At 36.6% G+C, this 21,308-nt stretch overlaps 1 protein-coding gene across 4 annotated transcripts in view; it reads right to left on the reverse strand.

Moving 5' to 3' along the window:
• Nucleotides 1-14,754: 14,754 nt before the first annotated feature.
• Nucleotides 14,755-21,308, reverse strand: part of INSC (INSC spindle orientation adaptor protein) — a 150,301-nt gene continuing 143,747 nt past the window's right edge. For all 4 annotated transcript variants that reach the window (XM_069803762.1, XM_069803764.1, XM_069803763.1 and 1 more), the window contains exons 11-13: nucleotides 20,583-20,738; nucleotides 19,837-19,913; nucleotides 14,755-17,841 (exon numbers count right to left, since the gene is read on the reverse strand). In XM_069803762.1, coding sequence (XP_069659863.1) covers nucleotides 17,713-17,841; nucleotides 19,837-19,913; nucleotides 20,583-20,738 — 362 coding nt within the window. In that variant the 3' untranslated portion in view covers nucleotides 14,755-17,712. The remainder of the gene's footprint in view (nucleotides 17,842-19,836; nucleotides 19,914-20,582; nucleotides 20,739-21,308) is intronic.

The raw sequence follows: 21,308 nt of genomic DNA on the forward strand, positions 1-21,308 counted from the left end.
TGACATCAGTGAGGTCTTTAGGTCTAAAAAAAAAAACCCACCAAAAATAGAAAAACCCACAAAGTGAAGATACTGAAACAGTCAAAAAGTTATAAAAATGTGAGATCAAAAGCAACAGGCATACAGTGAGAAATATCAGAAGCTTTATGTGTGTAACTCAAATGTCTTGATTACATCCCAGCCATACTTAGATAGGGGAAGGAAAGTTCTTTGTTATCGCGAGGTTCTTTGACATAGCATGACAAGATCCCATAGCTGAAGATTAACTTCAGCTTCCAGATGAAAGAAACTCACATTAGAAATACACTGGTTTTCCTTTTCTTTTTTAAGCATAGATCATCATTAATCACTGGAGCAATTTAAGAAAGCAATCAATTTACTGTTAACCCTACAGTAGTTCAGTCAAACTAGGAGGATCTTTCTCTAAAAAACAGATACTGACTCAGGAGCTATAGGACAGATGCAAGGTCACTTATTGCCTTCAAGTGGCGAGCCAGACTAGCTCATCCCAAAGTTTCCCTCCAAAATCCATGACACAGAACAAGAAAAATTCAGTTTAAATCAGTGGAACTATGTAGATGATGCCCCTTAAAAAATGAGGAGAATAATAATAATTAAAAAAAGAAAAATCAGAGTCACTGGTTTTGCATACTTGTGAAAAGAAACACTGAAAAATATTCATAAGGCTATATGCTAGGCAAGGGGACCTCCCATCCTGTTCTGAGTATTATAGTGTTTGGATGCTGACAAATAAATTACATTAATTGCATTCATTCTAGCAACCACTTAAACACCATTAGAGCTTATGCATACAATAACTGTGCCATTAGTCAAATCTAGATACCTCGCTGCTGGTAATCAACATTCTGTCTTCTAGTATAACTATCCTAATTTCTTTCTGCAAGCCTCCTTCAGCACCATTCAGCTTTTGAACATGAAATTAAGGACATTATAATTTTGCCTAATAACATTACATGGTGTTCTCTCAGAGTTATAGTCTATTGGGCGATTTGCAATTACTTGCAGAGAAAAGCTGAGAAGGTTTGCTGCCTATGCTACTGGTTTTTGCCATGCTGCAACCACCTGCTGCAATACCATCCTCATATTACTGTTATAATTGTTGCTCTGCTTCTTTCTTAGTCTGGGGGGAAGTAATGAGTATCGTTTTCTTTCCTCTCTCACTCCCAGGAGACTGACAACCTGGGCCAGGAGGGACATGGAACATGAGATACAGAAGACTAAAAACTGGGTAATTTGCCTGCCCCCTGTATCCACTTTGAAATAAGAGAAAGTGGAGGGTGGAGTGGGTGGCTTCTTGAAATCTGTTTTACTTCCTTGCCCTCCGGCTGGCTATAGGAACTGCCATCAAGCCCACAGAGTCCTGGGGTTAGGAAGCCGATCGCTTGCCAAAGCTGCCTGTGTGTGCTCTCCTAAGAGTTGATCCAGCTGTAGGGGCATGTGCTCTCAGCAGTCCCCAAGTACCAAGGAGTCCCCAGCTTTGCCATCACTACAGCTGCTTCTGCAAGCGAGGAGCAGGGGACTATGAGCCTTCTTTAAAAACTAGCTTGAAAACACTCTTGGAATTTCACCAGTCCTCTGTCAGTCCATGAGTCACTCACAACAGTGAGATGATTTAGTTTTCATATTGACAGCAAAAACTCATCTATGCACCAGGGAGAAATTCCTTCATTATTTGAGTTAGAGAACTCCTTTATATAATTGGGGGAAAAAATTAAAAGGCAGGGTAGGAGGCTTTAAAACCGATTATTCAGGTCACAGAGATCTCTATTTTTATCATTTCATTAGCATTTGTTTCTGTTTGATCAAGGCAATAAAGAAAGGGATGAGTACACTCAGCATGGTATTTTGCAACTTTGGAAGTGTGTTTTGTCCACACCTTTAAGTGAAGCTCAGTAATAAATCAGCAGACCTGAAAGATGAATCTTGGGAACAGCATCTCACCATTAGTTCAAACTCTTCATTCCACAGACAACACCTGACCAAGATTCTTAAATTCAGCATTGATATGGCATTGTCCTAAATGTAATAGTTGTTCATTAAAATCAACTTCTTTCATTTATGTTCATTCTCCCCCCTCTTGTGGTTCATTACAAAATCACAATTGTTGCTTTCAGAAATGTTCCATAGTTGGGCTTTCGTGCAGAAAGGCTAGAAAAGGATCCACAAAATCTAACCAGGCAGTGCTACTAATAAGCTCAACAAAATGCAAATATAGTAAATAATGAGCCTGTCATTCAGGGTAATTCTCATTGCTAATTTAAATGTTCTCTGTAATCTCTGATTGAAAGCAAATCTTTCCACAAAGTATATGGAATATATTTCAGACAGGTTTACCATAACTATTAATTGGATATCATGTGCTATTGTCTGGGGAAGATTTTAGTACTTGGACCCTCAATCATTTATTGTCCTACTAGCTTAACATAGTGTATTGTAGCTATAATGTTTTCAGCAAGATCTTCAGCTTGTATAAGTGGATGTAGTACTAAAATACTATGAACTTGTGCCAGATGGTATGCCAGCGCCCTTGTACAGGCAACTGTGTGCATTTCTTACATAGACGTATGTTTCCCCACCAGGCTGAGCACCCTGACCTGATTCAGCAAAGTGTAGTTATGAAAAGTACTAACTGAAAATATACAAAGACTTTGTGTACAGATCTTGGGTATTCAGAGGTCTGCAGTAAGAGTAGGTTTTAGCCATGAAAATGGTTAGAAATGGATGTGGAGATGCATACAGACTCACGGAATCTCTATTCAATTAAAAATATGTTATTTGTGTCATGATAATTCTAAAGAAACTTGTGAGCAGCAGGCCAGCTAAATAAGATTGATGGATTGATAGAAACTTGTCAGTCTAGCAAATCAGAGACACAATGCAGGAAAGTCAATATGTACTAACAAAATTTTTTGGAGGATTAAAACTTATTAATAAAGTCAGAAAACTGTCATGTCAGAGTTTCTTACCATAATGCTGATAGCGAAACAGTTCCAGTTTTTAGTACATAAGTTAGACCATCATAATTACAATCTCTTTAGCCAGGCAGTCTCATAACCAGAGCACACTGCTAAAGTGAAGCAACTACCAGTACTAGAAAAACTTTTGTGACTGAGGATCTACTTTGATTCACAGGACTCAACTGAAGGCTGCAGGAATAGGATATTACAACAGGTCATATGCTCACAGGTGCAAAAATCAACATAAAATCTCCACACATCTGCAACTTTCAGAATTAGAGGTAAGACTGGTGGTAGACTTGCATTTTGATGAATGACAGCAGATGGTTTCCTTTTGTCATACCATAATAATAAATCTCCTTAACAGTAGAAAATCCTTAAGGATAGCTTGGTAGAAAGCTTTACAGAAAGTTTCTCACAGATTAGGCAATTGTTAATAAAAAGGACATAATGGGTAAAAAAAAAACCAAACCAGGCACAATAATGTGAACCAGCTTCATGTAATATTTGGAACAGTTCTTAGTAAGAATGAAAAATATTTCTTATGCCTGTTACTCTAAATATTGCAGAAAAATCTAAATGCTGCAAGGTCTACCAATGATTAGCTTTTCTACTAGGAAGATGAGTTTGACTCCGCTAGATAATCTTGAATCAGACACTGAACAATCATTTAACATTACCCACCAGAAATCACACAATTTATTTAGTGCATTGTATGCAAAGGCTGAAAATGCAAAATGCCAGGTAAAAGAGCGAGTTGCTGAGAGCCTGTGGAACTACTTCAGACATTGGTAATTTAGCTTTTAGTTTAAGGTGAGCGGGAAAACTCCTACTCCTTACTTTCTACAATTTTTAATTGTATGACACAATCGCATCATACAATCAGGTCATAAACTTTCTAAAGTCATAAACTCTTTGGATTTTAAGGATTAAAGATTAGGCATAGATGGAAGGGGATGGGATAGATAAATTGCAATAGCACACAGATAACATTGGAAAACACACCTCAAGGGTACATCTCAAAGGCCAGTTTATTGCCTACATCTTCCTTGTCCCAGACGGAATTATTTATCACTGGTTCATAGTAGTAAAATTTTGGGAAACCCTGACCCCCAGCCAATCCCAGTAAGCCAGTCAGAGGGTTTTGTGTGCCAAGAGGGATTGCTTCATCTTCTCCAATCCCATCCCCCTTTCCCTCCTCTCTGCACACTCCCTCTGAGGAAGCAGATGTATAACCCTGCTGCTCCTGCAGGCCCAGTCCCAAGGTCCAAGTAACCCACATCAGGATGCAAGAAAAGCCTTCGCACTCTTATTGGGCACACAGTACACATCACAATCTAGCCCCAAGAAATAAAGAGATTAAAGTTAGAACATGGTTTAAATGGATCTGAGTGAATAATTTTTAATGAATGCATTTAATGATGGATGAGTTTCCTTCCTTTTTTCCATGAAATGTGGGGAGCAGGTTGCAATTTGCTTCACATATTCCTTCCTCATTTAATTTTTTTTTAATTTCTTTTAAAGTAAGGGGTTGCTACTCCAAGCACAAGCTCACTGTTCAATTGCAGTTAGTCCCATAAATCACTTAATATTGTTTTCATCCTCCAGTCTAATGAACATAACTCATGGAATCAGCTTTGTTGTACACAGGCTTACAGAAAGCACATTAGAAATTCACTTTTCATAGTATTCCTGTGTGAGTCTAACATTTATTTTCTGCCAACAGTTATGTGATTAAAGTTTAATAACTCTATGAGTGTGTGCAGGAATTGACACCAAAAGCAACCCCAAGATGGCTGAAGATTTGCTTCCAGATTTGCACAAATATAAGTAGAAATTGTTTCTGCATTATTCATCCGACTTTAGACCTAAACCAAATAAGTCTTGCTAGCAGCCTTGGAAACATACGATGAAGTGTTTTAAAATTCCAGTAGATGTCACCACTTCTCCCCCAGCAAGTCCTTAAGTGCATCTAAAAGAAGCTTTTGAAAACTCAGTTTGCACTACATCATGAGTTGAGAAAGCAGAGAGACTCGTTTTGCTTTGGGTTACATCTATGTGTTTTGACAGAAAAAGAATATATCCATTTTTCTAATCTGTGTCAATTAATTAATGAGTTTATAGAACTCATGCCACTATTGTAAACCAAACCACATGCAGATTAGCTGTCAATTGCAAAGTGATGTTGCCAATACAAAACAGTATCTAGTGATGTATTAATTTTTCCCATGTCATTTGATACTTCATAAATATCAAAGTTTTCAACGATACTTTAGCCCAATGATACTATAGCCCTGATGGTGACTACAGTTGGTTTTCCAGCTATAATGTTCATATCCGGTCCCTGCAACATTGATTTGCTTTAGTTTCCCAAGTTTAAACAAGCCCCAGTAGTGTCTCCTTCCTAAACACTTGGCTTCAATTCTTTTCAACTTTCACTTGCTGTTGTCCCCCCCCCTCATGAAAAATGAGACCCCATGCTTCAGTTCACCTGGTTTTCATGGCTACATTTTTCTCCACTCCCATTGGGAGCAAGAGGCCCATGAGGCCTAGAGTTCCCACATTATGGAAGAGGACTCATACTCCTTCTGGTCAGCTTCATCCAGACAGAGATTTCTGGTACTTTCCCTTCCCACTTACACACTAAGTCTCCATCAGAGCATATATTTTAAAATAAATATCAGATTAAACTCAAGGCTGGCTAAAATCTGGATCTTTGATTAAGGAGACATGACATCAATGGATATTCATTTGCTTATACTGACCTTGACTCCTTGCATCTGATGGCTGTAGCATCTTTCATTGTTCTCTATAAAATTAATAACTTTCCATCACTTTATATTTATCTGCATCATGGAATAAAACAAAAAACTACTTGGTCTACTCTTTTAAAAGAAACTCAAATCCACAGAACATGATAATATGTAAAAACAACCTAAGAAAAACTTATCCTGCTACAGAAAAATTCTGTAGTCTAAACTTCATTTTCTGAAGAATGCAGTATTCTTTTTCTTTAGAGACAATTTTTACACTTTTTTAAAGAATATTGGAAGACAAAATTAATCCTCAACCATTCCCAAGGCAAGATAATATTTTGTGTGATTTTTTTTCATGTGACCAGGTGGCCCCAAGAGAAGCTGGCTTTCTGGCTACATTCATCCCTTAGACTTGGAAGAAAATTTGGATGCAGAGCAATGCATAATGATCACATATTTCTGATGAGTTTAACAGTGTTTTAAAGACTTCAGAAAGGTTCATTTGCAGGTCTGTAGATGACTTAATCTTATCCAGATTTCACCCAGATTAAAACAGCCAAACTGACTAGAGACATTACACATGTAAGGAAAACTGGTTCTTAAATATTTTAGGAAGTGAGATAAGATTCAAATGAATCACTAAGACTTTTTAAAATGTCCTTATCATGTGACTGGGTCACTTGAATGAGTTAAAAAACTATCAAGGACTTTTTAAGAATATTTAAAACATTATTGCTTCAATTCCTTTCCCACCCAGCTGTAAAGGGGCCTCTAGATTACTGTATTGTCAGTGGGATTTGTCGAATAGCAGCCAGAACTAACATGAAACTGAACAATAGCAACATTGTACTCCTTCTCAAGAAAAAAGAAAAATGCAGCCTAAGGCAAAACCTTGGGCTGCTGCATGATGATTGACTCCTTTTACAAGATTCTTCTGATTGCTTTCTATTTTTTAAAAATCAAACTTCATGTTAAATTTTTTAAATTGCTTCCTTGTTTAAAAATAAATTAAAATTGAAAAAAAGACTTTTTACCTGAACTGTTAAAAGCAGTTTATTGACTTGACTAAAAGTATGTGACTGGAGAACAATAATAGGAGCAACTGTCCCTGACAAAATTGGCTAATTATTAACATTAAGTATTCCAGAAAATGCTTCAGTATTACTAAAATAATGCTGTCTCTACATAAAAGAAATATATTAGTTATGTGGTGAGTTTGATTGCAGTTTTCTAGGTGTCAGAAAAGCCTGTCATGAGCAAAGAAATAGTAATGAAGATGGTTCTTCAGCAGGCAAAAGTTACAAATAAAGCGGAAAAAGAGAGGTATGCAGACAAAATCAGAATTATCCACAGGGCTGCAGCTCTCAGCTGTCCTGATGTGAACAGGGAGAAGTTACCGCTCAAGAGGTTTTTTTAAAAAGTAAACAAGTCCACAGGATACTGAATGAAGGCAGTAAGACACCTGAACTCATTAGGGGCCACGGAGCATTCTCCAAATGAAGAAGACTTGGTTGATTCTTCAACAGGAGAAAGCACTTTCAGCAAGACCTTTGCTCTTGCTTGTTCTCAATACATTTCCTGGCTCTTGGCCTCCCACGTGAAACAGACCATCAGTTTGCAGGATAGGACTGCAAAATTGCTGCAAGTAAAACCACACGATGTTTGTTCATTTGCCTGTGACTGAAAAAGTAGCCCCTGGGTCAAACTAGATTTTCTTTTGTCCATTGACACTGGAGTGTCTGGACTCAAGGTAAAAAGGGACATACAACCTCTGTGAAATGTCCTGAAAGAAAACAAAATATGAGAACCTGTTTAGTAAAATCTCATGCAAAGGCAAACTGAGTATCTAGAACTGCTGAGACTCACCGGGCAGTGAAGAGGTGTTTCAGGACCTTAGGGTGGTTTGTAACTGAGAAGTTTATTTTATTAGTGCAGTTACTAGGCCTTAGAAGAACTGCTAAACTGAAATGTATTAAAAGAAATACTTCGTCCTTCTAAAATTTTTACCTATCAGCAGCTGTATTTTATTCTACTGATTACAGCTAAGACCTGTAAATAGTTTTATATTAGAAAAAGTAGCCTCAGAATCTTAATAAACTGTATAGTTTGTCTATTGACACTCACCAGAGAATAACCTGGTGTATATAGGCAGCAAGACCCTAGAAAACAAAGTAATGGTTAAAGAATTTTTAACTGATTGGTATTGTGGCTCTTCTCTAAACTAAACAGTTTTTTCTTTTCTAGATAGCTTTTTAAAACAGCAGAGAGGGTCAGTTTCTTTTTTTTTAATAGAAACATTTTTAATTAAAAATATAACCTATTTAAGAAGGAAATTTTGTTAAGAAAAATATATCCATACTTCTTTAGTGAAAGATGTTCTACCTCAAAAGTATCTGAGAACTAATTCAAAATACTTAAAGTCTGAGATCCTGATGTTAATAACACCTCTGTACCAAACCCATGTTTTAATGATTTAATTTTCAGCAGCCTTTTCAATTATTGCCCCACCCCCCACAACTTACAACATTTAAATCAGAATTAAAACAGCTACACCCCCACCCCTTTTTATTTTTGTTAAACTAAGTTGGAGGAAAAGATAACTAACAGGTGCCATTCTCCAAATAAAATTAGAGGTTTTTATTGATTTAGGCAATTCCACACCCAATATTTCAGTTATGTAAATTTTCTCTTGCTTCTCCACCTCCCTTCAAGATCCTAGTAAAGAAACTTTTTCTTCTTTCAGCAGGAATATTTTGCCTGCCTGACAAAGTCACTCTCCTCTTCCCCTCTCCACTATTAATAAATTCATGGTGCATTAATATCTTTCTTCTGCTCACCATGATTCTACTACATGTGTTCTGGTTTCATGGTTAATAGGATAATGCATAGTTAATGTATCTTTAGTATACAGTCCATTTAATGCTTCACAGATCATTCACAGTTAATCATTGACAACTGCAAGAACAAACAGGTGAGCTGAGGTTCTAAACTAAGGGGAAAAAGGGGAAAAAAAGAGTTCAGTATAGTTTTGACTCTGTTCAGCTAACACCAGATGAATTTATCTGCTCTAGGTAGCAGTGTGATGAAGTAAAAGAGAACTGATCCATTTAGAAAGACATTAGACATGTAACGAACACTACAGAGAAAATCCTAAATCTCTAATTTATGAGGCTACAACTGCAGTACCAGCACATGAGCTTTCCTCTGAAGGCTTTAGTGGGACTTTTGTGGAAGCTGGACCTGAAATTGACAGGTGGATTTCAGCATGCAAAGAAAGATCTTTTACATGATTAGCAACAAATAAGTCCTTAAATATATCCTTTAGCATGAATAAAAATCAAAACTGTGTCATCAGAAAAATATCTCAGATCTGGGACATTTTCTTATTGATGCACATAATGAGAAAAGTGAACAAATTATGAAGGTGATCAATGGATAAATGAAGAAGGCAAAACTTAACTGAGCATGAGAAGCAACAAAAGTATTTCCACATGAAAGGGGCACTCAGTTGAGCTTGCAAACGATAGATGTATCAATGGAAAAAATGTTTTAATTCAGCTGTTCTTTTTGAATGAATGCTGCAGCTGAAAATGTGCTTGGACACAAAAGGCAACCATCTCAGTTAAAGCCATGTCAGATTATTAACCGCAAAACAAGCTACAAAGACATTTCCACACAAGGAATATCATAGGGTCATGAACACAAAGAACATGGTACTGCCAAAGGAGCTGGTCTTTGTATTAATACTTAGTTTTTAATATATCATATTTAAGTGGCCTCAAATGAAATGAGAGATCTCAGAGAACTTAGTATCATACAAAAAGATGGAAAGGAACATTCCATCCCTGCAATTTTTAGTCTTAAGTAGGAAAGAGAGCCAAAAAATGAGAGTAGAAACAATTCATGCACATTCATCTGATCTTTGCAGCAGAATCCAGAAATTCCATCAGAGTGCGCTGCCCAGTGTTTTGATAACTATTCTACGTAAAATGCTTTCAAAAGGGAAAAATAAATAAGATCTGAGTCTTTGAGGAGAAATATTTGTCAGATGGTGGTAACTGTGCAAATGAGAAAACAGACAATCTTTTAGCCAAGGTGCTAGACCAAGCGATTGCCGTGATGCAGATGTAACAGAGCAATGAGACAGCACCAGCAAACACATTGTAAAACATGTCACTGTTTTGGAGTTCACAGATGTTGGGTTTGATCTTTCAGTTGCTTTCCCTCATATTGGGCTGATACCGAAAAGCCAGTCAAAGAAACCCTCTAAGACTCGTTTTGGAGTTTTAGAAAGGAGGCATTCTTTCTTGCAGCGCTGGATGCATGGGGGATAGTTCCACCTAGCGTGCATACCACAGCTTTAGCACTAACAGGTTGTATAGAATAACTAATTGCATATTAATCAGATTAGTATACATATACACAAAAATAATTGCAAGTGATTATCTTAGTACTGCCTACATCCGATCATGCGCAATGAAGGATCCATTTGAGTCGAAGGGCTGCTTTTATGACCACCAACCCATTTGAAGTTCTTGCTGGCTGTCCTTGAAGTCTTTATTCTTGTCCCTGGTCTTTGATCTTGAAGCTTAACTCAGCTTCAGTCACATGTGGTCAGTTTCAACATTGTTCTCATCTAGCGTACAGGAACATCTAGTCATAAGAGCAAAGAACTGCAAAACTTATGAGTAACTACCTCTACTAGTTAATTCCTTGGCTATACTTTTGTCTATTGTTTCAATCATAGTGTTAGGATAAGATTTCTAATAATTATTTACCAAATCTCACTTTTACAGTCACCTAGCAGCAAACCAGTTTCCACAGCTGGTACAAAATATTAAAACCATCAAAATATTTAGACATACCATACAGAATGTATGGAAATGTGCTATCAGGGCCATGCAAATCCTTCAGCTGTGATTCACTCTAAAGGCAAGCATTAATCAGTTGACATCAGGTGGAAAGGCATAGAGAAAATTAGAAAGGAACACAGTTGTGAACTACCACACATATATCATCATCTGCAGTGTAAAGGGTTACTAAGGTTTGCTAGCTCAGTGCTTAAGCCACAGTAAGCACCGCAGCAGAGACTTCCATGCAAGGATTTAGCAATAGCCTTGATAGTAGGCAACTTCCCTTTATGCTTACAACATGCCAGCATGGCTTCCAATAGGATGGCCTGAACCACCTAGAAATAGTCCTCATTAATCAGTGTGTTACCCATAATGCAGCTCAGTCCCAGACTGCCCTGTAGTAAAGGGTCCTTTCTTACTGTTATCCTGTGGTCCAAGCTTGGTAGCTGTCAAGCCAAGTGTAAAAATTCAGAATACAAATGTTGACAAAGTCCTCTATAGCTATTGAAATGCTGTTGCCTCTATTCTGTCCTCTAACCATGTGGGAAAAAAGGGGTAAAGAAATTTATTGCAGTCCAGCAAAAGTGTATCCAAGAGCTTCTGTATCTCTGGCCTATTGTAAAGTGATGGTGTCTGTGAAATGGCACATTAACAGATATTGGTTTTAAAATGCACCTATATTTATCTCATGGTGTTAATTTATAAAAGCCATACCTCATAATCTCAAACAGCTAAGTGAAAAGCTCCAAGACACACCATTTCTGAAGTTCTCTTGAGTCTTTAAGAGCTGGAAATACTGGATTTGTCTATAACCATAACACAGTTTTTTATTACTTCAAAGAGCAACATCCTTACACAATTTTTCAGTTATCTACTTCATTAAGTGGGTGTTTAATCAAACACTTGTTTTAATGTTTTTATGCAGGAATGCATTTCTAAGGAGAAATCTCTTCAAGTTTTTCAGGTTTCAGCTTTGTATCTGTTCAGCATTCATTTTTCATTTTTTCACCTCTTATTTATCTAATACCACATTTAGAGCTAAACATTTTGAGTTTGAGGAAAAAAAAATATTAATGTAACAGTAATTATCATGAGATCTTTAATACAAGTGAAGCCAAAGAAGACAACTTGACAGGTAAAGACAAGATAATAACATTACAAGACCATTCTAAAACAAAGTCAGAAATGTAAGAGGAATTTCTTCTCCTTAGAGGTCAGCTTATTATTTTTTGGGAAAGAAGGGATGCTGGGTTTGGGGGGGGGGGGGGGGGTGCTTGTTTGTTTGTTTGTTTGTTTTCTGGTGAGCAGTAGCTTTCCTGACATGTGCAATGCTATTTATTAGCTCAATGGCATTTCACGTATTGTCCAGGATAGCTCACTCTGGAGACCATTCTGTGTTAGTGTGCTGTGAACTGTTTTCTTTCTCCCTTTCTTTAAATGCAAGACATTTTTCTCTAATAAGAAGTGTATTATCTGGTATAATATTCTAAGCTTGATGAGTTGGTCTAGCTATTCCTTGTTTTACAACACTGGCAAACAGGAGTCATCATCTAGTGCATACCAAACAAGAAAATAATGTCTCAGTTAGTAATTTCAAGGGGAGAATCTGATGCTGCAAAAATTTCTCTTCTGATGGAATTGTATCTGATACATAAACAACCCATGAAACCCCAGCTGAAAAAGTGCCTTCCTTTTGTCTCCAGACTGAGTCTGGAATTCATCTCACATGATCTGAACTAATAGTTAGATGTCGAGGTGTTTAGACATCTCCTCCAAACAAATCATCAGCACTTTTTTTCCATAGCCATGGGGAAAAAAAGGCAGTTCCATGGCATTATGTATACTCTCTGCCTTGGGCAGTCATCCTCAAAGAGAAAGAATTGCCCACTTCTTTCTGTGGTCTACAGAAAGTACCTAAATTACTGGTCTGGGCTATACTTATAGAATTGAACTTCAAAACAGATGAGAATTCCCCCCTAGAGTAAAGCACATGATAGATTTCTTGTCCAGATATTCTAAACCAATAACTAGTCTATCTCATTCCACAAAGTTTGTGTCCTTTTAAGGATGAAACACTCATGTAAATGATTGGCTGTGCTTCAAGGTATTTAGTCACTTCCCTGTTTATCCATCCCTAAATATGGGCTAAACTTTTGAAATCACTAATTTGTAATAATTGCTGCTCTGAAAAAAAGTGTGGCCTTTTTAATAACTAAGCAGTACAAAAGTAAAGAGCTGTGACAAAGGGCATTGTATCTTGCTTTGGAAGTGGGAGCAAGCATGTGTAAACAAGCACGTTACTTAATGTACAAAGCATACTCCTTAAATATTCATGTTTATCACAAAATTTTACAATTCATTTACCCTTAGCTTCATATTTTGAGATTTTTATTTATTTTATGTGTTAGATCTCTACAGTTCTAATTCTAGGAAGAATCTTGAAACCTGGGGGTTAGCTCTGGCTCTTCTTTACTGCAGTGCAGGCACACTGACTTACCATAGCTTCAAAGAAGTCTTCCCTAGATGATTTGGGCCCATTCCATAATTATTCTTTTGATGCAAGTGAAACATGGCTGTTTCTGGATCTTTTTCAATATATCTTCTCGACTTACCATAAACATTGCCTTACCTGATGAGCATACATAATGGACATATCATGTTAGGTATATCCTTCCAGAACTACTCAAAAAGAAGATTTTTACATTATGTGGTATTAAAAAAAAATCAGACTAAATTTTTATATACACCAAAATCAGTAAGTTCCTTTGAAGATATGTGTGCATTGTTAGGTCACATTCTAAAGGTTGTGGAGGACATGGACAAAAGCTAGTTAAAAGACAGTGGTAATATCCAGAAAGCTTGAAGAAAAGGGTACAAGCAGTGTACCTTTCAATTAGACATTTGTGACACAAGTGATCACAACAGTGATAGAAAAGATACTGCATTAGGCACACCTCCTTCTTCATGCCATTTAAGTCTTTTGATCCCTTTTAAATTTCCCGCTAAAGCAAATTGGCAGTATTACCTACTACACTTTTTTTGTGCTGGTTTCCCATAGGTTCCATTGGGTTCTAGGCACACTTGAATTAATAAAACAAAAAGTCACTGCTTGGCTGTTGAAAAGAGAAAAATCTTTGATCTTGCAGTGTTTCGTCTGCAGGTCTAACGGTTTTCTTTTATCACTTTGATTCAGTGATTATTTGACAGGGGACTGGCCAATTCATAAACTCTTTGCCAGTCTGCTTGTAAAAGTACCGATACCTGGAAGCAGACTATTATACATATGTTTTCTCAAATTTTCTGAAGAATATGCTGGTTCTTCCCCCTGTTGTGGGAACAATAAACATTTCTTTTTGTTCTAGGTGACCTAGAGTACATTTCTTTAACAAGCTATTTTTGTTACTTAATTTCTCAGCTAAAACCTTATCAATTTAATAATTAGCAGGACCAGACCTTGGAATTTAACTCTCTTCTATTCAGATAACTAGCAATTATACAAATAACACTCCCAAGAAGAAGAAATTTGTCACAGCTAGAGAAAGAGAAACTCAGACCCAAGAGCAAACTAGAAAGTAGAGATAAGGATTTCTGCAAAGCTTGTATCTAAAATAGATGACCCTATGTTTTCCTTGTTCCTGGTTCTTTAGCCTGTCAAGGGCTGAAACTATTCACCCACCTCCCCACCAGTTAAGCACTTCTAACTCAAATGTACAAATTCACTCTAGACCTGTCTTTCAATGCTCAATGGCATCTTCCCTCCATCCCCTTAAAAATGAGAACACTAGTGAATAATTTACGGTGTCTAGAGTGTTACTTTAAATACATTAAATCTAATATAAATTTACACTGAAAATCAAAGCAGATTTCTCAAAATACAAAAGCCAATGTTATTTTGACTGTTCATTGCTGTTATTTAAAAGGAGATGGTCAACATACATCTTGGGAACAAGCCATATGAGATACCAGAATGTCTTGTGCTAAGGCAACATGACACCCTACAGACCAAGTCCCATCGTTTGGATACTAACAGGGAACCCTAAAAAATAGGTGAGACATCCATTTACCAAGACATTATCTTATCCCTTCTAGATACAAGTATTATTTTAAATAGAACAGGTCAGACAAGTTACATTCCACATAAGTGATTCATGTACCAAACACACAATGAACTGGGGAAAAAAATTTATTCTATGAACGAAACATCTGGGCCCCAAATATCTGTAAACAGTTCAAACTAAAGGTGAAATTTGAACACATTGTCCAAAGTCACTGGAATGTAAATCAAAGTTACAAAGAATCCTGCAGTTCACTGCACGTTTGTCTAACATTTCTAATCTCATACAAAATCTAAAATGTTCAGAAAAATATAAATGAAACTACAATATTTCTGATAAGCATAACATTCCATTTCCAGAATGATTAAGCTAATATCTAACCTACATGCAGTCTCTACAGGTCAATGAGTCCACATATATGAATTGACATGTAAATGTATTACACATACTCTCTACCTCACTCTACTAACTCTATATGTATATATACAGGGAGTCCAAAGATTGATCCACCAAAATGCATGTTTTAATGAAAATCTTTTGACACAAAATATTTTGTTTCATACTACATTGAAATCAAACGTTTATTCTGGCTTAAACTGTTCCTCTTTTTTTGGTTTAAAAACTAAGAAGTCACTTTCAAAGCAAACATTTGTAATCCAGAATTCATTCAGAAGTAACAAGAAAATAATATTTCAGTATTTTTAATGACTTTTTATTTCCAAGTTAATTAAGAGGAAAGGAAGAGTTATGTTTATTTTCTCATAAACTTTAGCATATACAAAAATAAAGTGCACAACTTTAGGTGAGAGATTCAGACCTAGCAAAAATGGTTTCAATGACACTTAGGTGATAACAGGTCTGAACTGGCTCTTTCAAGATATATTTTTCTACTGCAAATATGAGATCCACCTAAATGTATTTTGTTTCTGTAATGCAAACAGCCACATTCACAATATGAACAAATGTAAATGGACAATATGGGCCTAGAGTTATGGCCACACATTTACAGATTGAGAGTATCTGTAGTAAAATCAATTGATGTGGATTCACATTATTGTATCTAAGAGAAAATTAGACTCATTCATTGCTACTGGCCTGCTCACTGAATATTTGGTTGACCTGTTAGAAATGGTTTGAAAGCATTATGGGTCATAATGGAATTTTCTTAACAGCTACTTCAGTTCACTTTACATGTATGGACGTTTTTTTAAAATGAGATTTTAAGTTTACCTATTATGAGATAAACCCTACCCCATCTAAAAACTCATATCTCTGGTGTTAATTGCAGCTGACAGAATGAGGTTTGGTACAGCACATTCACAACAGAATTTGATATGTGTACTATTAGGGATTATCATGCTATCAGCTTGATAGCAACGGGATCTTATTGAGTTCGTTTTTTATGAGATTTAGGAGTTCATTGTTTATACCAAGAATGTTGATGTTACTATTTAAAGCATCCATGGTTCATTCATACATGTATTTCTGCTTAGTGAGGAAAGTGTTAAAGTCCATCACTTGTATAACATTTTTAAAGCTGTACAGTACCATACCTCTTAACATTCTCGGAGGTTTAAGGAGCTGTCTCAAAGTTAGCAAACAAAGCAGAATTCATCTCTGCTCTTACTAGAAAATTACATCTGTGAAACATCTGATTCAATGCTTATCTTTGAGTAGTTGCTTATGACAGAGGTCATTGTATGTTTTCTGTTTTAAAACTTCAGTCAAGATAGAGCTCATAGTTAAATGAAGAGATCACAAGGAAGAAATCTTAAGACAGATATTTCTTAACCCATATACTCAAAGGGAGAAGAAAGTAGCCACTATGTATCACTGCTTGAAGCAGGACAGTTTCCTCAGACACAGAAAATGTGGAAGACAATCACAGCTTAGCAATTTCCTGGTGCCTTTCATCTAAACACCACATAATACTAAATAAACATTAATGAATTAAGCTGCTTAGCATATCTACAAAGTAAGTACAGTAAAGAAGAAATGTGTTTACTTTTTTGGCAGATTTCCTAGTACCCTAAAGTTGCTGATCATCAAATGATCCAGAGAGATAGATGCAAGCCATCAAGGAAAAAAATACATGTACTTTCATAATCTACAGAGTGCTTTGTGAGAAGTTGGGGGGAAAAACACTCAAGATATTGCTGGTTGAGTAATTTTAAATTTATATAGTCTCTTAATGAAAAGAAAGTGGTAAATTTGAAGAGGAATGTTCATGAAAAAAATAAATCTATTTTTAAATCAACTCTATTCTTTATGTTGTTATCCAGTGGTAAAATCTCCTTTGTCAACTCCAAGAGCTCCTGAACATCCCATTTCACAGTTTGAGAAATACAGGACTAGTTAGAAAAACGGAAAAATGGAAATTCAAGTTACAATTAATTTATATGTTCTGATTATTTAGTGCATGCATGGGCAACTTTTCACAAAAGTAGTAGCTTGAATATTAAAAACATGTCTGGACATGCTCACTTCCACAGTGTAAGAATGTCCTCTAACATCATTCCAAGTCAGTATTTGAAAATTTTCTGAAAAAATTTCTCAGTTAATCTATTAAAAAATAATAACATTTAAGAACTGGACTCAGACTGCAACATCCCTTTCATTTCAAAGTATATACTTCTAGCTTTAAGGATTATTTTACTTCTAATGGAGCAAATGCATGAGACTAAAGCGTTTCATAAAAAAACTGCAAAATGTTCTAACTGTAGAAAAATGTCAGCGATAAAACATTATTAGAAGCATTTAACATCAGAGCACCAAATTCTTGGCTTTGTTACCTTGATTCAACTATATTAAACAAGGCAACGTTTTGTTAGATTGCAGGGATAAGGTCTGTTGATGTGTCTTGGCAGGAAAAGAAAATAAAAAATGACCTTTGCAAACCACTGAAACAAGTTTGCTCATTCTGTTTCTTTGCTCCTACAAACCACATGTTCATGGTTTTAAAATAAATAAATCATAAATAACAATAGGACTAAAACTAAATAAAATTGTATATGTATTATCTTACTGTATACCTATCACTGTTTATTTTTCAAAGGTTTTTGGCTCACATTTATACAAAGCTCTCTTCCATATTTGTGCATAGCAGAAAGGAATCCACAAGTCTGGGCTTTACTAGCTGCTGAAAATCTGAATCTTCGAGTCCTTCAGGACTCATAACTGCTAGTCTCCGTAGGGCTGCCTAGAAAAACAAAACAACACAATTGTAATACTGTAAAGGTTTGACAAAGTCTTCATTGCAGAATCCATTATAACTATCTCTAAATAATAGCCAAGACTCAAAACTGAACTGTGCAGGTCTATGGACTCTTCTACCTGGCTAATGTCTCATTACTGTCTTCATCTGTCAGATGAATCTCCCCTGAAATGCAGCTATGAAATGACAATTCTTTTGGGGCACATTACTTTTAGACCTGAGCAGCAGGGACAGTGTGCTGTTAAAGAACACAGAAGTGAGACTCAGAGCACTTTGATGGTAAACCTATCTCTGATCTGCTGCACATCTCACACTGCCTCTTTGTATCTCAACTCTCCTCTCAGCTTTTGTCTTATTTATGAGATCTATAAGCCATCTGATTTGGAAAACGTGTGCTACTGAAGTTTTATGCAATGCCCATAACAGAAATCTTCTAGATACTAGTGTAGTAGAAAGAAACTGTACATTTCAAACCATTTGGGAACAGATAGAACTGCCAGTTGTTCCAATTACAAGGCTGCACAATACAAATTGCATTGATGTTACTATTATCTTCACAAATTCTTCCTTTCTAAGAAGTTACCTGTTTTTCTCGCTGGAGAAAAATATACAACAATTACATACCTTCTAGCAACCTGACACGACAGATGCAACTGGAAAGCAGGCTGGCTTTCCTCAAGAACAAAAATTGTCTTCTGTTAGTAAGGTCTGATAGTTGTGATCAGCTTATCTCTGTGCTGTTTTTCAATGCAGCACTAACACAAGAGTTAATCGCCTGCTTCAAAATATACAAAAAGTAATCAACGAAGCTAAAAATACCAAACAGTACAAGCCCTCAGACTTTAGTGATTATACCCATCAGAGCCTGAAGCAGCTTATGTCTCAAGGACAATATTTTTGCCGCATGTTTATCAGAAAGTGTCATCAGACAGTTACTAAAATATCAGGAGAAGCAGAATTGCTAAGACAGACAGGCAGGTAACATACATCTCAAGCGATAGGCATGAATTCAAGGAATGTGCAGCAACAACTTCAGTGAGACAGAAAGATCACAGTCTGGTTTGCTGCCATCACTCTCTGGCCTCTGCTCTAGCTGTACAAGATTAACAAGCCTTCTTGGCATATATGAAGAACAACCACAGCATTTCTTATGCTCACATTCATACTCTCTTCATCCTGAATGAGTCCTGCTTAAACGAACAAAACTTCTCATGTGCTGGTACAGAACTAGCTGTTAATCAAAGCTGCAATAACCAAGTTTTACTTTTACATGTAAAATAACATTAATACTAAAAAGCACTGTCAAACAATTTACTTCAGTCTTCATTCATCAAAACCTATCTCCTAACCCTAGATCACCCATGTCCCCAGCACTTTCCTCTCACAGAATGCTAGGTGAAATTACTCAACTCCAACAGTTGACTGGGGCTCACAGTCCATGCAGTGCAGGGCCAGCAGCTGGGATTTTTCTCCTAAGCAGAGAAAGTGTTAACCTTCTCTTGGCCACTCCTTGGCTGGACACTATATTGTCTTGGAGACCCAAATATCAAAAAACGGATTGTAGTGAAAGCAAGAAATCTCCTTTTCTCTCTTTGACCACTTTACATAAATATTTCCATATATTTGTGTGTGTGCAGATAAAGGGCTGCTACCCCTGTGATTCAAGGCTCATTTCAGCAAACATAGCATCATCAGAGAATGGAATTTAAGAATTACTGAAACCTTAAATTCTGAAGTGTTCCAGAGAAATTTTTGAGTGCTCAATAATGTTAAGATGAAGCCATTTTTCCTTATGTGCTTACATCTTCAGTCAGAGGATAAATAATTGACACTGTACAGGATTATGCTTAAGGGGAAAAGCAGGAGACCCTGGCATGAATTTAAAACATTCCTGCAATAGTTACGCATTTTGAAATCTAAAGGGCTCTTTTTTCTGCATTTTTCAGGATAAGCATGAAAGAAAGATTAAAATGTACCTACCAGACATGCCACTAAAACAGAATCACTGTTATTTCTTTCAGTTGGTGATCTGCAAAGTTTAATTAGGCGAGGAATACCTGAGTGCACAAAAGAGTATCAGGAGAAATAATTTAGAAAAACAAATTCCTTATTTTGAGATGGGGTCTTTTTTTAAATGTTTTGTATTTATTTTCCTTAGTAGATATGATCTCTAATGCAAAGATGATATGCAAATACTTAAGGGACTGTCCATGAAGCTATGCAGTTCAGAGCAGTCACAATTAATAGTTGTAAAGCATAAACAAACAAATGCATTGTTTTTACCCACTATTGCTGTTTCAGAGTGGAAACTGTGACCTCCATTTCTTCCCTGTCAATCCTCCCACATGCCCTTAAAAAAATCCTGCCAAAAGAACATGTTCCTTCCTGTTAGATTCATCACAGCTGAATCTGCAGGGGTCCAAGTTTTCTGTCCAGACAGATCCTGCACAAGGGTTTACATAAAGGAATGGAGGAGGCAGCACTGTCAGTTGGCAGAGTCTGCCACAGCTATGTGTTGAGTGGACGCTGCACCTCAGGTTCCTCTGGGAAGTGAGCCAGAGGTTCATTTAGTACAACCTCCTCAGTCACTCACTCTGGACAGACTATATAGGGAACCTATTTCATAAAGTGTACCAAGTGAGGCTAAAAATTAAAAAGAACTTCTCCATGACTGGCAGTTCCTCCCTCTTTTTCAGTCTGCCATTAAGCTAGTGATACATCCTTACAGCTGAGTTTTACGGCTGCATCTGCCACTTCAGGATCTCGGCTGAGTCGTGCCAGCGTAACTGCAGATTTCTGTTGGACTCGCTCACAAGCAGCGACTTCTGCTGAGTTTCCTGAAGATGATCTTTCAAAGAGCATTTCCATTAAAAGTTGAACACCTGGAAGGATGTAAGAGCCATTGTCATCCTCTCTCCAGCAAAACACTCAGTCCAAAAAAGTAAAGGGAAAAAGCAAGCTCGGTAAATACAGACCAATCTCTGCCCAAATAGGGCATGAAGAATGCATGAATGTAGACTGCAATTTGGCCATCGGCATTCAGGCACATCTGATCTCTGCATAAGTTTGTCTTCGCTAGGAAGCTACAGAACTTCTGGAACTAGAAAATGCACTAACTCTTCCCTTCTTTAACTTCTTGACTCCTCTACAAGTTAGTATTTTAGATTTCACAAATTTATTTCAGTCAAACTAAATCCAATTCTTTATTTGCTTCTAAACTAACCTGAAGGTAAATCACTAACCTAAAAATCTGTAGTGACATATTTCAGGTCTCTACATGAATTTTTGCTTTGAATTAAAGGAAAGTAAAACTTGTTTTCAGTTTGTGTATTTTAAGCAAGCTTTAAAAGTTCCCATCTCAAACTGTTTAAGGTATTTTAGAATGGGGAATCCTTTAATGAGGGAAATGATGAAATCCTGCCTCTTGAAGTTTCCTGTGCGACTAACTTCAC

Source organism: Haliaeetus albicilla, chromosome 16, assembly GCF_947461875.1.
Source record: "Haliaeetus albicilla chromosome 16, bHalAlb1.1, whole genome shotgun sequence".
NCBI classification, from domain to species: Eukaryota; Metazoa; Chordata; class Aves; order Accipitriformes; family Accipitridae; genus Haliaeetus; species Haliaeetus albicilla.